Raw genomic sequence first — 23,710 nt, 5'->3', positions numbered from 1 at the left:
ATTATTACTGTAGGAAAAGAATTAATTTATCTACCGCGGCACGTCACGTCGGCGTGCGGGTAATTCCATTGCACGCCTCATTATCTTGCCTCGTATCTTTTTCCTCTGTAATATAAATGATTACTGTATATTCTCAATTGAATAATAATATTCAACAGCAAATAAGACTTTATAAAAAATGTAACAAAAAAATAATCAAATACAAGATATTATTGTGTCAAATAAAAAATCAATTTATCAAGATTTCAATACATTATTTTTAGTTAATAAGTACCTCGTCCTGCAGTACGTCGTACAATATTTACATTTATTCTTGAAAATTTGTGTGGTTCCAACCTTTCCTGAAGAATTGGAAGCAAAGCAATTCTCATTGTGTCCAAAAAAAAAAAACGATTGTGCAAATTTTTAAACGAATAATACTATACATATTAAAAGTGAATGTAAATATTGTGTGAAGTAATGCAGAACGCGGTGTTTAATAACTAATATTAATGTATTAAAATCTTGGTAAATTAATTTTTTATTTGCCACAATGATATTACTTATTTTATTATTTTTTTGTTAAATTTTTTATAAAGTCTTATATGCTAATGAATAATAATATTCAGTTAAAAATACAGAGTCATCATTTATATTACAGAGGAAACGGATACGAGGCAAGGTAAAAGGGCGTGCATTGGAATTCCCCGCGCGCCGACGTGACGTGCCGCGGTAGATAAATTAATTCTTTTCCTACAGTAATAATAATTTCTCCATCAATTAAAAATACTTTATGGATAAAAAATTTGACGTAGAATACGATGGTTGTGCTAAGAACTCGCTACGAGGTTGGGGCAACTGTTAAAAATCGATTGAAACATGTTAATTGTTTATAACAGTATAAATTTCGGAATGATCGTTGATGAAAGAATCGTTGTAATAAAATTCATTTTATTGGCTTTGAGATGTAAAAAACGAACTTTCCAGCTCAAATAGAACCGGCGTTATGAATTTTTGAAAGTGCAATGAGTCTTCCAAGCCAAAAAATACCAAATTATCAAATTTTCAATCCCCTCTATTTTACGAAATATGTGAAATAAAAAAATCCTCGAATACGTATCCCTATTTTTTCGATATAGAACCCGTCAAAAAAAATTTCAGCTAAATCAAAAATGCGTCGGTCACAAAGGTCTTTGGTTGTATAAGAATGTCCGATATATAATCAAACATATCGCGCAATATTAGTTTTACACAACATGAAGTATTTTCAAATAGTGTTGTTCGATACTAGTGCGCGAAGGTGGCAATGCCCGCACAAGCGTGAAGGCGCAGCACGAACCCGGAGACGAACCGTAGACGAGTGGAAGGGCGAGTGTGGCGCATTCACGCGAGATAGGCATTGTTAACTTTCGCGCGTGTATCGAACTCTATTTTTTGGTACACCTGTATTGGAAAGTCCGACATACACGATTATATTCACACGAAACCACGGCACGATGTCTGTTCAGTGACGATGTCGAGCACGGCATAGAGTGACAAACTATTCCATTGGTGGCGCTAGTGCAGCTGTTTGCAAAATGCGCAACTGTGGACAAAAGCGCGACCGTCTTTTTCGCAGACCGCTAGCAACGTGCGAAGGTTTATCTTATACCGCCGGCAATGTGCGAAGATTTTTTTCTCACACCGCTAGCAATTCGCGAAAGTTTTTCCCGCACATGTGTATAAAAGACTACTTTCGGTGCGTGAAAATGGTGCATAAAAATGGACTTTCCATGCAGGTGTTGCAAAAATGATTTTACTATTATTCTGATGTTTGTTATTGTACCTGTCACGTATTATTTGTTTGGATTTCATCGGTTAACGTCACCCTATGCTAAAATAATAGTATTTGATATTTGTTTCAATGTTTATGCTTACTTTATTCATCATGAAAAGTTCTACAGAATTTTTTCTTTCAGGAATACTATCAAATTTTTTATTCACAATGCTTATAAATTTTAACGCAATTTTTTTATCGCGGCTTTTTATTTTTTACACATATCTGATGTATACCCACAATTTTCGAGCATGATTTAATGTAAACATCAGATGTCGCTTGAGTCGCGGTCCTTGCCAATACGAGAAGGGGAAACCCCCTGTACTGACGTGATACATTGTTACTTGAGTCTCTTTGTGGGATGCACAGTCGTCAATTTGTGTTTGATGACATCGCTTGTGCCAGCAGAAGCGTGTCCACAGTAAAGGAATAACTCAGCTTGATTCATCAATTGAAGGTGATTTTTGTTCATAGGAACTGTTTGTGCAGTAGATTGCTGTTTAGCAATGATGAATAAAAATCCTCATATAGGTATATTGCGGTTTTGTTGGCACCTCTAATTACTGAGACATTAGACAGCTTACATGGGCTGCTATTAGGCTGCTATTGACACAAGCAGCTGTTTTTAACACGTTGAGCGCCATGTCAGCCATCGGTGGCTGACACTAGACTTTCCGTTTAGGCCGCGTCAGCCATCGGTGGCTGACACTAGACTTATCGGTGGCTGACAGCGGCGCGCGTGGCCTGAACGGGATTGTCTTAGAAATACGCGTGGCGCTCAACGTGTTAAATTATTGAAAACAAATATATTTCTGAACACTTTGACAAGTTGCTTTTGAATAATTTTTTGAATTTTTTCAAGAAATATTTGTGGAAAATTTATTCATAATATTCTTCAAAATTGAACATTTTTATTGATATGTCTGATATGTTTGTGAAATGTTTTTTAAAATTCATATTTCCAAATGTATGTAATATTAATACATAAGCTATGGTTATTAAAAAAAAATATACTTTTCTAGAGTGCCGAAATAAAATTTCAGCAATAAAGAGGATGTTCCTTTAGAATTGCGTATTTTTTAAGTCAACTGAGAAATTGGCAAATAACTAAAGAATTTTAATGCTTTCTTTGAATCCTCCGAGGATGAGATCGCCCAGAATGTTTTTTCATATAACTTACATGCGAAAAAATTCTTTTGAACTGAAGACTAATAATTGGGATTTAGTTTCTCTAAATTTGACGAAAAATACGGAATAAAATTGGCCATTACCATTTAGCGACAAGCAATGGTTTAAAATCACTGTACCGAGTATAAAAATTTGTAGAGCTTGTTATAATCTTTCTTACCAGAGACGTAATAGTTGAGAAATGGAACATGCACGACGACCGCCGGAATTGAGTTCTGTAGGTGCAATGGATGAAAACTGGAAAGACTGGAAACGGCAGTTTCTTATATTTCTGAAAGCTTCAGGCAACGCTGATAAGCCAGCAGATATGAGGGCCAGCATGCTTTTGAATTTTATCGGTCCTGTCGGCTTGACAGTTTTGAAAAACTTTACTTTCGACGATCCGGACGATGAGGAAAATGTGGAAATACTAATAGAAAAATTTGAAAATCACTTTTCACCAAGAAAAACTGAGGTGCATGATCGATACATCTTTTTTTCGAGCGTAAGACAACATTCAGAGACTATTCCACACTACGTGCAAACTTTGAAGGTATGTTACAAAGAATCGTTTGGGAGAACGAATAAACAGTTACACTTAGCTGAGCACTTCAGGTGATCTTGAACCATCCTGTTCTATAGTTGAATAATTTCTCCGAAATACGGTTTGCTGAGTTTGTGGGTCGAACAGCAAAACTCGACGCATTTTAAAAGCTAATTGTAAAACTTGTATTTCATGATTACAGAAAAAAGCAAGTACTTGCAACTTTGGTGGTTTAACAGAAAGCCTGATAAGAGACAAAATTATATTAGATGTAAAGAACAAGGAACTGAGGAAATTTCTTTTCGAGGAAAAAGATTTGTCCCTTAGCCGAGCCGTCGAGATGTGGGAGGTGTGTCAACAAACTGAATCAATTTCCAAATTGTGTATGCCAAAAGAACTTCAGCAAAAACCGTCTCACAATGCGGCGGATAATTATCTAAATAACAAAACGTCGAACTGCGCTAATTGCAATACGTGCCATGAGCCGATGCAGTGCCCTGCATGGGGACAGCGATGTGAGAATTGTGGAATGCTAAATCACTTCACAGCAGTTTGTAACAAACCACCAGTAAAAAAAGTAAACATGCACCCAATAATCCAGTACGATTTACAACAGCAATTTTATGCACCTTTCTGTTCAAAAATTCAAAGCTTTATCTCATGACTGTCGCATATCCTTCAAGTTTTAAAAGTAGGAAAGTTGCTACTTGCCTTGCACGGAATTATCTATATATTATTAATTTTCTACCTTTCAGACACGGCCAAAGCATTTCAACCCCTTACCATTGACCCAAGCACCAGGATCAACAAAGAAAAATTGATAAGAATGACTTGTCAGGATATTTTTACTGCAGAATTTGCAAATGTATCGTGTATTTAATGGAATTTCCGGTTGATTATTCTGCGAATGAGTCAATTGATAAAACGTATATTTTTAAAGAAGATTCAGACTTATTGAATTACCAATATATATCTGAATTAATAAATGATGTCGTACAATATTTCGATTTCTTATCTTCATACGCGTTGTTGAGAGTAATAACTGCCATTTTTTCTGTAAGCTTCTACTTTGTAAAAACTATTGTTTACAGTATTCTAGGAAGTTCTGAAATAAATTATGCAAAAGATAACTGTTCTTATTTCCATTTATATTACAGCTTATAAAATACCACTTCAAGTATAAAATTTATAATGATAATATCACATCGTAAGGGAAATCTTGTGTGTTCTAGATGATATTTGAAAATTTTCGTGCGGCACTTATGAGATACAAGTTGATTTTCAAATATTTGAAATACTGAAATTGTTGCTTCATATTTTTATCCATAGTCAGACTTTTGCGTAGGGATGTGCCGGATAGCGATTTGTTTTTCTTCCGGGATACCGGATATCCGGTATCTGGTACGAGAAAATCGCCAAATTCTGGATTTTAAAGTAAGGTTACCTAAATTGAAGTGTGAAACTGAGAATCTTCATTTCCTACTTATTTCAGTTTTGTCCACTTTAATTTTTTTCCATTTCTATCATCTTGAGTAATAGTATAATTATCTTCTGAACAGATTATTGCTATCCGATAATCCGGCCGGATACCGGATGGTTAACGGATATCCGGCACATTCCTATTTCAGAGTGCTGTCTCTTTTTCATACAATTACTCGAAGTAACAGTTTTTACTTATTTTCAAGCAATCCAAATAATCTAAGTCAAATAAGTAAGAAAAGTAGAATAAAAATAAAACAAACCATGAAAACCTATTAAACTGAGAAGGCTGTAATATATTTGATAAATTCCTTCTGCAGTATTGGCTGAAAATATGAATATGTATAATGAATTAAAAATGTCACACGTCATCATACGAAAACTTGATTTGACATCGTACAACGTAAGCATACAAATATTAAAAATAAAATCAGTTTTTTTTCCCCCAGATTTCGCATTCCAAATCAGGTGCCGTATATGCTGAATATGAAATATTTAAATTGAAGGTAAATCCTGTTATTGATATAATAATAAATGCATTCCTCATTTATTTGTCAGAGAACCTGTGGATGGTTTCACTGGTAATTGTATCCCGTTGACTTGAAAATTTATCATGCTATTTAACGCTTTCGTTGCAGCTTTTTTACTATTGAAATCAATGAACACGAAACGTTTATCCGGGAATCTTCGAATGTAATTTATAGAGCCAAATCTAGAATAAAAAATTCGATAAACAGATTAATAATGTGATGAGTTGAAGTTTAGCAAGAATTACAGCTGTGTATTTAATCAAGTAATCGAAAAGTTCAAATGATTGTTTTTTTCCATCGATGGTTAGGTTATCGAGCAATGGAAATTCGATTAATCGTTCCTCCGATTAATCAGTGTATTGGTCTTTTAAGTAACCATTGTTCAATAAATTAATTAATCAACTGTCTTTTTGAAATAGTTCTCTTTCAATTAATTGATTCATCGATGAACCCGTAAAACAAATCACTGAAGTCTACGAGTAACCAATTAATCGCACAGCCCTAGGCTGAGAGAAAAATTGCTTGCCTTGAAAATAATTCCCGTAATTTAAGGTCTGTAACATTCTTTTCGATATTGCCAACCCAAATGGTACTGCTATCATTTGCTATAACTTTTGGTTTTTGAGGTTTATAAGTGCTCATTAGTGATTTCGAGTTACCCTGAACTTCCCACTGATCATTGTCATTGGTTCGCTGAAGGGATTCCATAGAAATGCTACTCTTCAAAGATCTTTCCAAGCTACTACAAAACTCTTGGGCCCTAAACAAAATTGCAAGGTAACAAAACAAAAATACAAATTAAGAATTAAAAAAAAAAGCAAAAAAGAAAAAAGAAAAAAGAAAAAGAGAAACAATGAATTAGAAACCAATACTCACTTAGAGGAGGAAAATGGTTGGGATCGTAGATTTTTATAATAACTAGATTTGTATGATATATCAGATATCAGTTTGGATAATAAAATTGTGCTACTTGATTCGTCGTCAGAAAAATAAACTTCGTCGCCATCGCAATTTTGGATCTCGGGCGTATTAATATTACTCTCTAATTCTGAACTACTTATATTTCCTGATGTCAACAATGTCACTGCATCCTTGGATCGATAGGAGATAAATCAATGAAAAAAGAAAAAACCAAAGAAAAAAAAACAACGCTGGTTACAACGAAATTATGAAAAAAAAAAAAAAAACAGAAAAATCCTTACTTTGATAAATATCATCTACTCACAGTAACAGATGAACATTGTTGCAGAGCCTTAAGAGAGTCCATTTTAGAAAAACCCATACTTGTAAGTTGCATCAACCGTACCAGAACCAATTCTCCGAGTACCCAGTCAATTCGTTGATCTAGCTTCAATAATTCTTCAAAACACTTCTCTGCTTCATGGTATTGCTACGAAAAAGAGAAATTAACACGCAATAAGAAAACAGATTCAATATGAAATTGGAGATCGTAACATTATGTCAACGATGCGTTTTTAGGAAAAACCGTTATTCTGTAACTTTAGAATTGCCTGGAATTCAGTGAACCATAATAAAGCAAAACTTATTCATATTTTGGAAACTCAAGCCATTCAAAGTCATTCGTAAATTGCAAAATGGTAATTTTTTTACAATGTTTTGTTTTGTAAATTAAATCCAAGCATTTATTACAGCTTACTTTTAATCCACGCAAGGCTTGCCCTTCGCGGGCAAGAGCCTTTATAGATTGTTCCATTGTCCGCACATTCTTTTTCACAAATTGAGCGTCGTTCAGTGCTCTGTAAATGATATTATTCAATTTCAGAAAGACTGCAAATATTGAACAATTTGTAAGTGATGGTTTTGGTACTGAGCCATAAAATAATAAACAATATGTTCCGTTATATTACAGTGACAAGGTAATTCGTAAATGGTAGAGGCTTTATAAATGGGGAGCCGACTCTACTCATCAATAGAGAATATATTTTCATCAAGGCCAGATGTTACTTTATTGTTCAAAATGCAGGTCAATTTTTGTCCCAATTGTGTAGAAATGGACCTAAAGATGAATGCGCTGTATCGTTTAAATAAGAAGTTCAGAAAAGAAAAAAAAAGACATCACATCTTCAGCAATGTTATTTGTGCCAATCATTGTGATCGCGAATGAAACAACATCACTATTATGTAGTGAAAATAATTCTGAGCAAAATCGAATAACACATGCTAAGATATTAACAATTTGACTAATATGTTTTATACCAAAATCAGTCAAATTGATTAAGCTTTGGTGTTTTCTTATTCGAATCCAATGTTATTGTGCTTATTTTATTCCCAATACAGATTTTCAGATATTACCTAAAGAAAACTGGAAAAAATTTATCTCTGTAACGAATAATAATATATTTCTGTAAGTATGGTACAGTAGATGTTTATCAGCAACTAAATTTGCTCGTTTCAGCTATGGAATAATGGAAGATTTCTCGAATGGTCTTCATAAAATTGGTGGGGACTGAGACAGCAGGGAGTAGAATGAGCCTTAAAACATTAAAACTGGATAAAAAAATACCTGAGTTGGATCATTTTGAACATCCGGATTAATAATAAACATTTTCGAAAATTTGTACAGATTCATTTCCGTTGTGTCCTAGTGATACCATTGTTTTTGTATTTACCAGTTTGGTGCAAACAACATTGCTGAAGATTTTACAAATGGTTTTTCTTTCCTGACTTTTGACTTAAAAGGCACGACTCGTGTGGATGACCATGCTCTTGAGTCATTGTAGATGTTTAATTTTAGAATTGAAAACTGCTAAGCTCTTTATTAGTCATACACTGATTAGCAACCACATCCTGATGCATGATAATTATAATAGACTTCGGTAGAGATTTTACCAAACTGATAAGACTGGTAAGTAACATCAACGTAACAAAACATCACGGAAAAAATCATTATTGCACAATTTTAGAACAACTTTCAAGGAGTCGGATTTAAAAATAAGATCATGTTTTGCTTATCACGATTTACTAAATTTCAGACATATATAAGGTGCGAAGTAACGATTTTTCCTAAACATGCATCGTTACAATAATGTTACTAACTTCGTCCTCCTTTAAGACAGAGGTTTCAAGATTGGAATGTTTTATGAAATTTTTTGATCGTATATTTTAGTAATTTGGGGTAAAATAATTTGGGAATATTGCTTCGTTTATTCTTCAAACAAAGAGTACTGTGTGACGTCACTTGTGCTACTGCGTGACTATAAATATATATCGAAAACACCTAAATTCAATTACATAAAACTTTTACAAGCATACGTCTTAACGGAATTAAAAAAATATTACTGAATTATTTTGAAATAATTTACTTTATGCAGATATGAAACAGAGATAATTTGTTGCATGAAAGTTCCTGATTGTAACTGAAGCTGATCGAACCCCTTTGATGCAGAAAAAAAAAAAAACGTTGAAACATGGAAGTTTTATGAGAGGCTTGAAATATGGAAAGACGGTACAAACGATTTGTTACCAATGAAGTATCTAGTACCGGAAAGTAATGTATGCTGCTGAAGCGTTCTAGAAAGCGTGCGTTCATAATACATGGAATTAAACAAAAAAAAAGCTCACCTCTTGAAGAGAGTTTCTCTCGAAATTATGATTTGCCAGGATTTCGTCTGCGCTTACTAACAATCAGCAACTGCTGAACTTACAACTTCGCACATTATCAAATTTGATTATCCTGCACGTTTCTACCAATAGTATTCAGAAATTTAGTTCTTGTTTAAAAATCGAAAAACACAGCCATAATGAGTGCCTTGGAAAACAATCGATAATCAAAATATAAAAATTATGAATAACATAACGGATGCAGTTGTAACATACATTAGGGGATAAAAATATTTTGGGAAGTTTGTCCAATAAGATACTTGAACACAAAAAGTAGAAAAATAAAACTCATTTTGCGATGCAGTCTTCTATAATATTACATGTCACAACTTAAGGTCTGTATGTCCCCTTAAACAAATTCTCTACAAACTAGGTAGTATTCTTTACAGAATCGTGAGTTTATCATCTACAACTCGTAGAGATGTTACACATTTGATGTTTTTTGACAACTGACGAGCTCATGTGAAAATCTGTATCAGAGGATTTGTAGCAATTTCATTTGTGAATAAAATGAAGTAATAAATCATTAATCATTTTTTTTGGATGGAAGAATAGGTGACACGATAATAATATTTGAGGCGGTTATTAGGCAAATATTTAAGTATAATAGAAAACATTATTATTAAAAAATATACAATAACGGTGGCACTGGAGCCATTCTCACGAGACATGCGATATGCAGTGTAACTGGTGCAAATTTGAGTTTCGAAACAAAAAATCACTTATCTATATATTAATAGTTATAGAAATACATAGGAGATGTTCACTAAGTTAATTTAAACATTATTTATTAAGAAATAAGTGCCCTTTCTTTGGTCGAAAATTGAACATGTTCATTCATATACTCGTACAATTACAGAAAATTCAATATTTTTAAAATCCCCACATATGTCTCTAGTTGTATAAGTGTGGATTAAGTAGTTTTTTTTTGCTTCTAGATTCAAATTTGCACCAGTAACGCTGCATGCCGCAGAATTCAACATGTCTTGCAGAGATAGCTCCAGTGCCCCCATTTTTCAAAAATTTTTTGATAATAATTTTTTGTATTATATTTAAATATGTGCTTAATAACTTCCTAAAATTTTATTATTTTATTATCTTTCTTTCAGTCCCAAAAAAAACGGCCAAAAAAGCGCTGTTCTTTTGTTTTTACAGTGGTGTTAGCCCCTAAAATATCAGGTGCGTGTACAGCTAGCTATGTAAATACCAGACTTCTATCTTGTAAGACGAGAATAAATCAAACTTTTCCAGAAATGTTGAGGAATTTTTTTTAAAACTGTCCAAGAACATAGTAGGTATATTTCTGAGAAGCTTTCTGAATACAATTATGAAAACTTTCGGAGAATTTTTGTCACTATTCGTGGAAAACTTTGATGCAAAAGCTGAAACGTTATTGACATATTATAATCAGATACTCACGCAGTATATTGACCAAGTCTGAGGTAGCAGTAGCTGCGATTAATATAATGGCGAGGGTCATCTGGAGCAAGGAGAATGGCCCGAGTCAGAATCTTAACTGCTCGATGAAAATCTTTATCGACAAGAACAAGTTTGCAGCTTTGAATGCCCAATATTTCAGCCGTATCATGATTTGCTTTGCTCATGTCCAGTTTACCGGACTGGGGCAACGAGGCAGAACTTTCCTATGAAAAATTATCAACAGGAGAAATATCTCAACAAAATATTGTTGAAAAAACTATACATCAATGAATAGAATAATCAACTCACAATAGCTTCAGGTCGATTAACTTTGTTTGGTTTAGAGACGGTCAGTTTGTTTAGAGTGATATGTTTATTCTGCTTTACAGAGACTTTAACAAACGCAGCATTCAAGTCCAAAAATTCGTCGTCAGCTTCCTCTTCTTTATCAATAATTTCTACCTTTTCATTCGATGCATTATCAGCAGTTTTAGTCTTGCTAGTCTTACAACTTAAAACGGAGTTCAAACTTATTTTTGACTGCGCCGTTATATTGTTTTTATTCTCTGCATCGCAACTGTTATTAGCCTTTTCTACTTTCTTTCTTTCTTTCTGCCGTTTTTTCTTAGCCCCTTTTTTCTCCGCTTTTAATTTTGCCAATTCCTCGTTCTTAGTCAATTCTAGCGCATTTTCATTCGTCTCATCTTCGGTCGCACTTATCGAACACGTTTCCTCGGGGTTTTGATGGTTATAAGAATGCACACTTGTTTCATAGTTATCCTGATCAGTTGGGTAGTTAAATGCAGCATGTGGGTCGGAAACAGCCATTATAATATTCTCTTTAATACACCTTTCTTTCTGGATTCAGAATATACATGCTCTTGTATAAATTATTTCTGCGGCTGCTTGACCCTAGTAATAGAAACAATGCTAGTTAATGAACAATGATCAAGTTTCAATTCAATCACAAAAACAAAGAAAAAAAAAAATAGTGGTAAGTTAATCGATTCTCAATTATTTGCTAACCCAAGTTAATCAATTCTTTCACTTTACACATTATTATCAAAACGGAGGGAAAATTTTTCATTCCAAAATTCTAACACACGTTGCATCGTATTTATTGTAAATTACCTTGAATTGGCTATGTTTTCATTTCAGCTATTATCGCTCATATGAGAATAATTCTTTCATCAACTTCAGGCGTTGGAATAACCAGTTTTTCAAGTCTCGTAAAAAACTGACAAATACTATTCAATACGATCTAATCTCATTTATAAATCTCACGATATTTATAAATCTTATTACTGAGTTTTGAACATTTAATTTGTATGTGATTCAACAACAAAACTAATCCTTAGCAGAATTTACGAATGGAAGTGTTTAACAATTTGATGACAGATCAAAGTTCGTTACTACTTGGGATTTACCCAAATAGGTGGTATTATTGATAATAATGAATGTTTCAGGTACTTACTGTGCGTGTGTTCAATCAATAGCTGTCATGTTATTTCCGAAAGATACAGTGAATTTTCTGCACCTGCTTGTTATCGTTGTTGGAGCAAAGTTTTCGACCGACAATACTTAACCAATTTTGCATTGTAAACGGCGGGTATACCTGATTTCACGTGCAATGTACTATGCGCATACTTTTCGATAGCGTCTAACTGTGAAATAAACTTTATAAGTAGCGTCTGTAAACCAAAATGAAACTTGTACCAAAGTAAATCACCCTCTACACAGATAAGATAATTTTTGAAACTCCGTTGACAGCTCTTGCTGTTCTTTGATCCTTCTGTCGCTGTCGCACCGCCTTTTCGCCACGCGCACCATGCCCCAGGTATTCGACTAATCATGGACTCAGTCGAACGGAAAGGGCCAATGGGGCGTCGGATTCATTGACTTGAAGTGCCTCCACCAAACTGATAAGCCACTGTTGCTAGCCATACGGCTTATAAAGATAAATACATTTGATCACGTGTGGCACTGATTGATGTTCGCCACGGACGCGATTGGCGGGTTGAAAGGGTATTCCCCATTTCTTTATTTGTCAAATATTCGAAATTAAACGAACACAAAGAATCGTTTAATTAGTTGATTCACAATTTATCCGAAATGGGCGAAGCAAGATGAATTATAGAACTACATATATTTCAAATTGTTACGCAATTGTTGTATAAAAACCTGTGGTAACGTATTATTTAATCTTTTTATAGTTTTTAACTTCCCGGTTTTCTAAGAAGAGAATTTATTATAATCACCTTAAAAATGAAAAGCTCTGTTTTCACTTGATTTTCACGTTTCAGGGTCTAGAGATCCGCATCCAAACCGCTCCGACCATTTTTAGAAGGATGTCTGGGTCCTCTTATATCAACTTGGACTGTTATGATTCCTAATCTGTTCAGTCGAGTAGTTTTAGAGTTAATCGAATGATAATAAAAAAACCGAAAAAATTCTACGGGCTGATTTTATTAGGGTGTTTTCACCATAAATGACTACGCGAAGCAATATGTGCAAAACACAATGTTAGAAATCTCACACAAATAGGTTTATTTTTCTAGATTCCAATTAACATTTTTCATCCTTCAATATTGTTCTAGTACTATCTGAAATTGGCTGTGGACGTATTGTTCCAGGCGTATTTGTTACCTGGAACAATGATCAGTCTAAGTTTGTCATTCGAGCTGCAATGTAATTTCATGGCACTCGAATCAGTGTTGCATTTTTTTTCTATTCATTCATTTCTCACAGTACACTAGTTTCTACTCACTTTACGCAGGCCTAATTAAATAATTTCTACAGTTTTGGCGGTAAGCTGAATAATTGTAGTTGCATGGCGCCTTAAATCTATCAAGTGTCAAACCTATCTGGAGAAAAGGTTAAAAATATAGTGCCATAATGTAATCACAACGAAATTGAATACGTTTAATAATATGATTAACTCAATAGCCTTCATTTCTGTATAAACTTCATATGTGATGATTACAAAATTGTTTTGACCGGAAGCAAAATGTGTAAGTACGCTAAATTCAGTATTCCAACTAATAACGAACCGGTTTCTGCCGAAAAGCTCGTCGCTTTCTTGCATGATGCATGATCACACAGTGATACTTAGCCTGATATTTCCGATGATGAAGTAATCTTACTAAATTAGCCTCTAGTGTTATTGACATAATGAAATCACCAATGTTACTCACAGTATTTCGGAAAGCGGTATAATTTTTTGAAGAATGATCATAACTTTATGTAAGTGGTATTGAGAAAAAGAAAAGGAGATACTGGACAGGTAAAAATATAAAATCATTGCATTGTTCCGCAAAGCTATTTGCATAATCTCAAAACGAAAGTAACCAAGTTGTGGCGACTGCTGTTTCGAAACAGGGAGTGTGATTACGTTGAAACCCCGGTTGATACATCTTTGGGATAACAACCGAGTCCCGTGCAAATGTAATTCGAATCGGATTAGCGGTTCGACTGGAATCCGACTCACAAGAAATCCGTGCTCACAGTTATCCACTTTTGAAAATGCTAAGCAATTTTTTTTGAGTGCTGAAACTGTTTAGGTGATTTTAGGATTTCTTCTTAATCGGACGTTTTTTGCTATGGGAAATATATAAGCCTCTTTATTGACTAATAATCGAGCCTGAAGAGTGAAAACTACTGTATTTGGGAAATTGAATTTTTCACGGATGAAATACGTTGCAGTTCGTACAAATCCGAAATACCGACGGTTAGAAATGGTGATAAAAGATGAAGTTCCAGTACAGGCGGAGATACGTGAACGCATGGGATCGTCGATGGCACAAGTGTTTTTTGACCACGGTCATCCAGATTCGAGAAAGTTATTGGGTGTGATACCTCCACTAAAAGGACCACGTGAAGAGCTCTGGATATCACCTAGTGACCAATTGATTCAAAAAGTTGCTCTTGTACCTCCGTTAACGAATAAATGCATCAAAGCATGTACTCACCAAGGAATTTTAGGTAAGTGATGGGGCTGTGCGACTAAACGATAGATCAGTTTTTGTAATCATTTAACTAATCTTCGGGAAATTCAGAAGCGGCCATCTGGTGGAAGTCGTAATACCACATTAACGGGGTCGTATTTAATTGTAAAAGCAGTGTTTCCTCGCATGTTATACTCTAGACTAACTTAACATCAGGCAACGAAAGTCTAACAGCTTGCACGATATCTTCTGTATCTTGACATTTGTTAACGTTGTCTAAAATGATCAGCTGGTCACCACTTTCGGTGCCATATTGCCCCAACCACGTCCATATTTAGGACCTAATTCACCCGCCGACAATATTCAAAATTCGAAATCTTGAAATAGTCAACCATATTAAAACTTTCGTCAAATGATCATGAAGCAATAGGTAAACAGGCGATGGAAAAATATGAACATGAGTTGTACGACAAAATGGTTAAGAAGTACGAGGAGGATAACAAAGACACCCGCAATATGTTTGAGGCCGAAAAACGAAGAGCTATACAACTCGCGGAACAAGAACTCCAACTAAAGTATGAGAAATACATACAAAACTTGCAAGAGGAGTTTAAGCAGAACCTCCAGGTTACAATTACATCTATCGTAATAATTAACAATATTAGTTTCTCATAATTTTACTTAACTTATTGGAAAACTTACTTTTGCGATTGTCCGATTTCATGTCCGAATTAAAACGAACTATTTCTAAAAAATTATTATTAACTTTGCAATAAAAGAAAAGCTTATGACGATTTTTAAATTATGGTAATTTTCAATCTTACTTTCGTATTTTAGATTGCTCTCGCAGAAGCTTTTCAAAAATGCTCTAAATCGATGCAAAAGGTAGTAATTAGAGAGAGGATTGAAGTGACGAAAATGATGTTGAAGAAGTTACGCGATGAAATAAGTTACGTCGTCACTTCTATTTATGAAAACTTCGAGCATTCCATACGCATACAGAAAGAAAATATGGTTGCTGATTTTAACGAAATTATCAGGTACATTGATTGATTCAACTAATCGAATGACTGATTCACGACATTCGTTTTTAAATATTTCGAATTGAGGAATGTAGCGAAGAATTATTGAATTTTTCTTCAATTGATTTAAATCCGAAATCTTTGAATACAGAATTGTCCATATATTTTTTAACTTAAAAATGGAGCATGCATTTTTTCTCTTTACATAAACTGATTTTTTTTTTACATTTGCTCAGACGTGAGCGTGCAAAGACGGATGTAAAAATGAAAGAAATGGAACGAAATAAGAATGAGGCTTTGCAAGTACAGCGACATGAGCTCGAGATGCAAAATTTTGCTGATGTTACCTATGTTCTGTGCTTGGAACGTATGCGCGCCAGTTCCGAAAAGCATGCAATTCATCTAGGTTTCGAGGTTTGTGGGAAATTTCGTTTCTGTGTTGTCTACTCAATAAAAAGCAATAATCTTAAAGTATGATGAACACACGAATTTTGTTGCATTGGTACGTCGTCTGACCTTATTGGGGTCTGAAGAAGAAAGGGCGTGGTTAGATCAATATGGCATCGTACTGGGTGATCAGCTGATCGTTTCAGTCACGGTTTTAGATGAATCTCATCAATTTACAGGAGTAGAATCTTTCGTACAAGCGGTTATACTTTTTTTTGTCATATGGCGCTAATACAGAGTAAAATATACTTTGAAAAACAACTTTTATAATTAAATACGATAGCTAAGTTAGCGCAGCATATTTCCTGCAGCCAGATGACATCTTTAATTATTTTGAATTCTATCATTTACTTTGTAGATCGAAAAACTAATGTACTTAATTGTGTAAACATATTAAACTGAGCATAGGAGAACTTTACGAAATCTTTCGTTACTTCAATTTACAGAAACAAATCCAAGCTCTGAAGAATATGGTGATAGAAGCAAACGATATTCTTCAATTAATGAAAACCGAAACTGCGGCTAAGGCAACTAACGACAAGTTATGGGAAAATAAGCTAATAGAAGTTGTACGAGAATTCCAAAAGTTCATTAACTTTGCACTTCGAGCTGTACCGGGACAGGCAGAATTTTTACTTTCACTTGAATCATTATTGATACTAGAAGCTGACGATAAACTACGTGAACAAACAGAACCTGAAAAGGAAGAGTCTGAGACATTCCAGACACATGCTAATCCTCAAATTGATATTGTGGAAATCATCGATCCCTCTGGAGAGAGGTGGTTACCTATGGAGCTTATTCCTAATGTAAGAATCTTAGGGTCTATTTTTTCTTAATAACACAATATATTTTGCTTTGTGATTGCAAAATTATTACAATGATGAAGCATCATGAACTTATTAATACCATCCTGAAAATCTCAATTAAATGCTTAATGTGAAACGTTTAATTTCAGCTGCAGCCAAAACTTCATTGTACAAAAGAACAGCTGATGTCCTCAATTGTTAAATCAGAAATTGATTTATGCTCGAACAAAGAGTATATTGTTGATAAGGTTCGAAAGGCGTCGATAATATCTCTGAATAGCTACGATTCGCTGCCGTTTTGCTTTTTGGATCAAACTTTGTATGTTCGATCTGATTTTCGCGAGAAAAACGAACCGATGACGAAGACAATGTTACAGTTGGCTGCAGAAGGCTCGCGTTTTATAATGGAAATGAAAAACCAGAAGCCTTGTAACCTGGTAGGGTTTTAATTTATATTCACTCATCGAACACGTTTAAATAATTACGATCGATTGCAGAATACTACGGACAATAGCAGGGCTTCCATATTATCCTCAAATACATCGGAGAGTTCTTTAAGAAATAATTCAGTAGCGGATACAATTCCAGCGGTAGCTCCGGAGTACACAGTCTTGGATCAAAAATTGACTAAATCTATATCCATAATGAATCGTGCTAGTGAAACGTCATCTCTGCAGTCAGCACACATTAATCATGCACAAGATAATGCTTCGGTAATTATTCACGAAAAGAGAAATTTAAATACAAGTTCGCAACGGTATCAATTTCTCCATGTTTCAGATTCATTCCAGTAAAATGAACGGCATTAGGAATCATTTGAAGATGGCAGATAACGTGAGTGTCAATTTTAAAGACAGCGGACAGATGTTCAAAGTTATCGGCGAGGATGGTATCGAGCATTTGCAAACACCATCAGATTTCACGTGCGCCCGAATGCGTTCTTTAATTCGTATCTTTAAACTCCATCCTAGTCTCCAGCAGATAATGATACCAAAAGCAAACGAGGTGTTATACTGACCGTTGGAATTCAAATCAATGAAAGACGCTATCTATAGGCAGAAAATATAATATAGTAATCGTGTCGTATTCAAATATAAAAGTTTTTTTTTCAACGTACATTATAATTTCTAAGAACTCAATGTAGTAAAAGAAAAGTGTAACACTTGCACGAAGTTTCCTGTCCGTTTATATTCGTAGACTTGGTTGTAACCGAGGCTGAAACTATCAACTGATCGCCCATACGACGTCATATTGCTCAAGTCATAGGCGCACTATGTATTCTAATCAAGTTTTCGGTATTTGAATAATGTTAAATAATCGTTTGACAGTAAGATACAACGTCATGATCCTAAAAATTAATGCAAATGTAATAACAATTTATATTATTGCATGTATGTTTTTCAATAAAAAGTACGTTTTCAAAATTGATAAGTAAATGGTAATAAATTTGAGAATAACTGATTAGAAAAGTTAATATTTTATAATTTCGTTACTATGTGAGATTTGCCATGCATAATGTTGGAAAAAAAAAATTAATTTTCACAAACGAGTGCCAACTATTGCTAAATTAAATTTACCTTATAAATATGACAATGGAGCAATACAACAGATGATAGAAAATAAATATTTAATCATTTATTACAGTGTGGCATACTCATATTTTCTTCCTTCCGGCTTGTACTACCAAGTATGAAATATAATAGCCAAAATCATTTGCAAATAATAATTATTATTAGATTTTTCAAGTCATTCGTTATAAACAAAGTTATTACAATATGTACATCTGTGCGAATATATGTATAACGTTTCTACGCGTACGTAGTTGTGTCAGGTACGGTATAGGTGCGTACAAATCAGGCGACACGAGAATACACTTATTTCAATATAGAAATAGCTCGGAAATAGTGGTTTCATTTTTGTGAACAAGGACTTGATTGAAAGTAAAATTTGCGACGGTGGCAAAATCAGGATTCTCTTACCACAGTGACGAATCCAACTCATACCATACGTTATTTCATTTCTTTTCCCTATCATTTATCAAATACAATGTTTTTTTTTTTTTTTCATTATAAAAATATAAACGTAATGCATGTATGAATACATATAGCCATATAACGCGAAGTCAAACGAGAGAAAAAACTCACTTTGTTCATTTCAAATATTAAATTGAATAACCAATGGTGAACTGACCACAGCTGAAATGTGTTTCTACCAAGCACATCTTATTCTGACATTCTTATTGAACCATCTGTTTGCTTATTTGCCTCTGAAGTGTATTCGCAATTGATTCTGAGAAGTGTTTATCAGTATTCAGTAATGATAACGTATCAAAAACCTTGAACGTTATAGAAACAAACGAAGCTACATTCATTTCCATCGCTTCATTAATCTGTTCACTGCACTTCTGGGAGAAGTTCGTCAATGTTGTTGTAATACAGTAAGGGTAGAGTAGGAAATATAGAAATTTTTGTGCATTATCTTGTTTTAAATAAACTATTGTAAACATACCAAATTACGCAAAGTACAAACGGTACAAATTTGAGTAGGTATAGATCAATGGTAAAATTTACCAAGGCCCTCAAGGGATCTCTAAATCCATTGTAATACCAGCACTATAATTAGCAAGCAATCTCATTCAATTATAAAGTTGATATTCAGACATTCTTTCTTCATGTTTTTCCACCAGCACGACTCAATAGAAACTCTGATTACTACTTTCGGGTAGTAGATACTAAATAAATGTAAAATTCTTTGTAACTTCATGCATACAAATTTAATAGTAAGCACGATTTGCTTAGATTAATAACGTCCTGACTTCGACGCGTGAATATCAACATTACTCGTCATTGTTATATAATAACGCCATGTATAATACAGACTACACTCTACATTGTTAATAATTTAAATAGTAATAGCTAAGTAAGAAAATCTGGCTACCTCTAGATGCAGAATGAAATCGTTATCGATAGTACGGGATGGCACCACGTAATTGGTAATATATATATATATATGGTGTGTGTGTGTGTGTGTATATATATACACGTTAATAAATAATTGTTTGGTATAGTATTGGTGTACTATTTTTGGCAGTATATCATCTTCTCAAGCTAGAGTAGCCCCCCTGTCCCCCTCGCCCACTTTCAACGAAGTATATCATCCCTGGTGAAAATTATTTGCAGAAACTTTCAGATTTACTCAAAATATGCATTTTCGACAGTTTCTCAGTTTTTCTGGAGAACTTCTGACAAAATTTAATAATTTGTAGGAATTTTGTTGAAATACCTCAATTTTTACGTAGAAAAAATTAGTTTCAGTAGATTTATGGTAAAACCTTGATGTATCTTGAAGATTTTTGAAAATTTATCATAATTTTAGTTTTATTGGAAACATTATTTTACACATATCCTCAGATTTTTTCAGTTTCATTTGACAAAAATTAATCTTAACTAATTCTTAAAAATTCTCCAATTTTTTTTAACAAATTTATCCTAGTTTTCTATAATGCAGTACCGTTAATAAATTGACAGAAATACCAGGATTCTGATTACTTCAGATGCTTGATAAAAGATAAAGTTCTTGAAAAATATGAATTTTGACTTGATCAGAAATAATCAGACACTTGAAAACTCAGGAGTTTTTTAGATTTTCATTATAGAATGAAGTTTCGAAAGAATGTGAGTGTTCTTCCAAGGCCATATATAGGCCACAGAATATTTCTGTCTAAATTGCTCGAAAACATCATGTATATCTCTGAAAAATTTCTGAGAATTTTTTTCACCAGGGATGATGCTGAATACAGATACTATGGTGACGGTTTAAACAAGCTGGTATCATCTATGGTATGAAAGAAGAGTCGCCGCCCAGAGCAGTCTCTGCCATATCCAATGCGGCACTCTGCAGGGTCCGAGACTCACAATGGCTCCGGCCACATGGCGCATCCAGTCCCATAATCCCCATGGAGCATGGCCTCCGTTTACGTAGAGAACGTAAGTAAAGCCGTCTTTACACTTGCCATGGATAGAGTAGTAATAAGGTAGAAAGCTGTGGAGCCGAAAATGGCATCTTTGATAGAATAGTATCGCTGGTGCGTTGCTTGACAACACATGTAAAAACACCACCTTGACTGTCGAGCGTTCGGGTGCCGTAACATGTGCCAACAATTGCTCCAGGAGGAGCGAAGCTATGCCATTTCGTCTGTAGGCACGTCTTACCCCTAAACTTAATATATATCCGACAAGCGATTCGTCGTCGAGACTAGAGCACAAAATACCACGATCTTCTTTGTTCACTTTCCAGTAAGGTTTTATCTCTGCTACTATCAATCCTATTATCACTCCTCCGTACACCGCTGCCAGCGCGTAAAATCGTGACGAACTGGTTATCTCCTCGTACCAGGTGTATGGGTAATCTGAATTAAACGTCGAAATTATTAATAATGGTGACAGATGCTGTTTGCAAATTTGGATTAGGAATAGAGATAGGTAAAAGCTTGTACAGACTCGATTCTAACAACCGAGTGAAAAGTATATGATCATTGAACTTCATAGCTATAACGCAGATATGCATTTTCAAAGAATTTATTTTCTTATTTTCATATTTCATAACTTTGGAATTGTCTGAGTTTTCGTAAACATCATTCTTAAGTTGCAAAATGGCAATTTCTTTCAAATGTATCATCAAAATGTTATAAAAATGATCAAACATGACACCCGGTTAGTTTTGTCGGATTTAAAAACTTCAGGTTTCCATTTTCATTCAATCGGTATCAAAGTTGCAATTGTGACTGAATTACGCTCTCAAAAGAGGTTTTCTATATCGTGACTGTGTTAAAATAGTCAACAGCTTTAGTTTCAACTAGTGAAACCTTAGTTTCAGATGTTATTGTAGAGAAGGGATAAATAGCAGGAATAACTCTACAGTACAGAAAGTAAGGCCAAAAACACTAGAATCGGATAGTAAAAAATAGGACTTTAAGCAATTGCAACATTCCGATTATAAAAATCTTTTCTCAAATTGTTAATATAATAACTTGTGTTATTCAAATTTGTTCAGATTCATTTTTATTACATAAAAGGGATATTGTTTCATTCGTGTTCACTATCACTGTTCACAACATTCATAACATTGCTAGAGATGTCTTAGACAGTTTTTTTTTTCTTTTTTGCTAACTTCTGATTCAGACGCCTAGCCAATTCATCTTTAAGAATGCATACCAGAAAGATTCATCCAAATTAGAAATAATGAATCGTGTATAAAACATCAGTTGTCAAAAAATTTGCCAAAGGCAATGACTCTACTCGAACAGTAGCAATTTAAATGTTCTGGTGCATATCCATTACTGACAACTACAAAATTTAATTCACTGTTATTGCGAATTCAAGGAAATATGAGCAGGAAGCATAATGTGGTTTAGTATTTCCCAAGGCTGTCGCACTTCAACAACCGGCGTATAGTGAGAAATATTTATCATGTGTATAAAGCAGTGTCAGCATAACTTTATCCCATTGAAATATGGAATATAATTTTTTAGGTATTTGATTGCGTTCGAGATTTCAATGACGAAAATGAAGAGGACTTTGCCTTAATTTCAGAATCATCGACCTTAAAAGTGGATACCTTTTTTCTACTTTCAACAGCACTTTCAATGAAAAATCTGAATTTGACTTTATAGCTCAGGTTTAAGTGTCAGCTGCAAAAGAATTCTATATATGAGTATGAACTTTTATTATATGACAGCTTTTAGACTATATTCAAATTGTGGTCCCAATACAATTCTGCAAAAGACTTCTGAATTCAACCAAAATTTTATAATAACAATTCAAAAACATATATCTTAAGCAAATTTCAATTTTTGGTATTTCATTCACATTTTAATTTTTATTTCAGTTTGCCCAAGTATTCTGCTGATGAGCAGGTACAAAATTAATCATAATGGATTTCCTTTTACGATCCCACTATAAGAGTTGTCAGTTATTGGTTTTTGAGAATGAAATATGGAAAAACAAAGTTACTTTAGTTTCTCTGACAGATTTAATTTGCAACATACTGTTACGTCAAAAAATTTCTATATTCGACGATCGAGATACACGTTATGACGAATTAAAGGCCAAAGATTTTTTAATCCAAGGTATGATTTATCCTTCCATCGCCTTGCAATGATTGGGAAACTTGGTACATCGAAGAAGAATAACGTGCATGTAGTGGCAAATGAACAAGGAATACTTGTTATAATCGCATGGAGCGGATAGTTTGGAAGTGTATTTCCAGATGTGGGTGACAGAAAAATAATTAAATAATTAAGTATGTTCGATTACCTATTGGAAACCAGTCTTCACACAAAGTTCGGACTTCCTCCAAATCCTCAGGACATAAGAAACGGAGTTGAACGTCTGCCAGGATGCAAAGAGGCACCGTGACAGCGGTGTGTTTTGATGTGTTCTCGTTCCCATTGCATTCAGTCGTCACTTCACAGCATAAGCCATTGCCGTCGGCTTGCTGTTGACTGTACCAGTTAAAGGGCGCAGCCATTAGGGCGACACACTCTCGACCAAATACGGAACAAACGCATTTTATTTATCTTTTTCACATAAATACCATCATGTATTATATAAATATTTCACAGTAAACACGGTAAGCACCGCGGTCATCTTACTTTTCTGTTATTTTTTGACACATCGGTTGCTCCATCGAATATGAAATAATCCATAGACAGACCTTGTTACGCGTAAAGTTTACTGGAAGATTCCCGACGGCAAATAAGTGAACGAAAAATCCCTAGAAAATAACCGCCGCCATTTTGTGCCCGAGACGTGAAAGCAGAGGTGAAAGAGCGAATTGATTGCCTGCGAACGACCATCTTGTACTAAAGTCGACTCTAAACCAATCACAATTTCAGGATCACAGAACCGATTGGAAGATAGGCATAGACGTCTG

The 23,710-nt window shown here is 34.3% G+C and overlaps 4 protein-coding genes across 7 annotated transcripts; 2 read left to right on the top strand and 2 right to left on the bottom strand.

Annotated features, from left to right (window-relative positions):
* Positions 1 to 1,998: 1,998 nt before the first annotated feature.
* LOC124298134 (uncharacterized) lies at positions 1,999 to 4,755 on the top strand. Of its 2 annotated transcripts, none has more exons than XM_046749776.1 (4): positions 1,999 to 2,252; positions 3,147 to 3,515; positions 3,709 to 4,021; positions 4,262 to 4,755. In XM_046749776.1, the coding sequence occupies exons 2-4, from the start codon at positions 3,165 to 3,167 to the stop codon at positions 4,384 to 4,386; spliced, it is 789 nt and encodes a 262-aa protein (XP_046605732.1). In that variant the 5' UTR covers positions 1,999 to 2,252; positions 3,147 to 3,164; the 3' UTR covers positions 4,387 to 4,755. The 2 variants fall into 2 exon arrangements, with proteins under 2 accessions (XP_046605732.1, XP_046605731.1); XM_046749775.1 differs by having other exon boundaries at positions 2,007 to 2,252; positions 3,709 to 4,083; positions 4,262 to 4,749.
* A 274-nt stretch (positions 4,756 to 5,029) lies between these two features.
* LOC124298129 (uncharacterized) lies at positions 5,030 to 12,604 on the bottom strand. 3 transcript variants are annotated; one of them, XM_046749765.1, is made up of 8 exons: positions 12,030 to 12,604; positions 10,865 to 11,467; positions 10,556 to 10,779; positions 7,173 to 7,272; positions 6,741 to 6,905; positions 6,392 to 6,606; positions 6,042 to 6,275; positions 5,030 to 5,697 (listed from the first exon to the last, which is right to left on the bottom strand). In XM_046749765.1, exons 2-8 carry the CDS (start codon positions 11,381 to 11,383, stop codon positions 5,529 to 5,531), a joined length of 1,626 nt encoding a protein of 541 aa, XP_046605721.1. In that variant the 5' UTR covers positions 11,384 to 11,467; positions 12,030 to 12,604; the 3' UTR covers positions 5,030 to 5,528. The 3 variants fall into 3 exon arrangements, with proteins under 3 accessions (XP_046605721.1, XP_046605723.1, XP_046605722.1); XM_046749767.1 differs by having other exon boundaries at positions 10,556 to 10,755; positions 12,030 to 12,477; XM_046749766.1 differs by lacking the exon at positions 12,030 to 12,604 and adding an exon at positions 11,687 to 11,995.
* Positions 12,605 to 13,501: 897 nt separating this feature from the next.
* On the top strand, positions 13,502 to 19,179 carry LOC124299349 (uncharacterized). Its single transcript, XM_046752525.1, has 10 exons — positions 13,502 to 13,566; positions 14,258 to 14,536; positions 14,930 to 15,144; positions 15,337 to 15,539; positions 15,758 to 15,935; positions 15,994 to 16,170; positions 16,415 to 16,777; positions 16,927 to 17,214; positions 17,275 to 17,490; positions 17,558 to 19,179. The coding sequence occupies exons 1-10, from the start codon at positions 13,563 to 13,565 to the stop codon at positions 17,792 to 17,794; spliced, it is 2,160 nt and encodes a 719-aa protein (XP_046608481.1). The 5' UTR covers positions 13,502 to 13,562; the 3' UTR covers positions 17,795 to 19,179.
* Positions 19,180 to 20,477: 1,298 nt separating this feature from the next.
* Positions 20,478 to 23,702, bottom strand: LOC124298135 (N-alpha-acetyltransferase 60). The gene is made up of 2 exons (XM_046749777.1): positions 23,092 to 23,702; positions 20,478 to 21,185 (listed from the first exon to the last, which is right to left on the bottom strand). Exons 1-2 carry the CDS (start codon positions 23,303 to 23,305, stop codon positions 20,608 to 20,610), a joined length of 792 nt encoding a protein of 263 aa, XP_046605733.1. The 5' UTR covers positions 23,306 to 23,702; the 3' UTR covers positions 20,478 to 20,607.
* Positions 23,703 to 23,710: the final 8 nt, after the last annotated feature.

This window comes from Neodiprion virginianus, chromosome 2 (genome assembly GCF_021901495.1).
Source record: "Neodiprion virginianus isolate iyNeoVirg1 chromosome 2, iyNeoVirg1.1, whole genome shotgun sequence".
Lineage (NCBI taxonomy): Eukaryota > Metazoa > Arthropoda > Insecta > Hymenoptera > Diprionidae > Neodiprion > Neodiprion virginianus.
The sequence above is the reverse complement of the archived record's forward strand: the minus strand, read 5'-3'. Positions and strand labels throughout refer to the sequence as shown.

Coding starts and splice junctions, on each gene's coding strand:
- LOC124299349 (XM_046752525.1), top strand. Junction 15,145..15,336: donor AGGTTACAATTACATCTATC/GTAATAATTAAC, acceptor TTCGTATTTTAG/ATTGCTCTCGCAGAAGCTTT. Junction 16,171..16,414: donor TAGAATCTTTCGTACAAGCG/GTTATACTTTTT, acceptor TTCAATTTACAG/AAACAAATCCAAGCTCTGAA.
- LOC124298129 (XM_046749765.1), bottom strand. CDS start 11,383: ATGGCTGTTTCCGACCCACATGCTGCATTTAACTACCCAACTGATCAG. Junction 10,780..10,864: donor TTAATCGACCTGAAGCTATT/GTGAGTTGATTA, acceptor AATTTTTCATAG/GAAAGTTCTGCCTCGTTGCC. Junction 5,698..6,041: donor TTACGGGAATTATTTTCAAG/GCAAGCAATTTT, acceptor TTTTTATTCTAG/ATTTGGCTCTATAAATTACA.
- LOC124298135 (XM_046749777.1), bottom strand. CDS start 23,305: ATGGCTGCGCCCTTTAACTGGTACAGTCAACAGCAAGCCGACGGCAAT. Junction 21,186..23,091: donor TGAAGACTGGTTTCCAATAG/GTAATCGAACAT, acceptor CGTTTAATTCAG/ATTACCCATACACCTGGTAC.
- LOC124298134 (XM_046749775.1), top strand. CDS start 3,165: ATGGAACATGCACGACGACCGCCGGAATTGAGTTCTGTAGGTGCAATG. Junction 3,516..3,708: donor ACTACGTGCAAACTTTGAAG/GTATGTTACAAA, acceptor TCATGATTACAG/AAAAAAGCAAGTACTTGCAA. Junction 4,084..4,261: donor ACAAACCACCAGTAAAAAAA/GTAAACATGCAC, acceptor TCTACCTTTCAG/ACACGGCCAAAGCATTTCAA.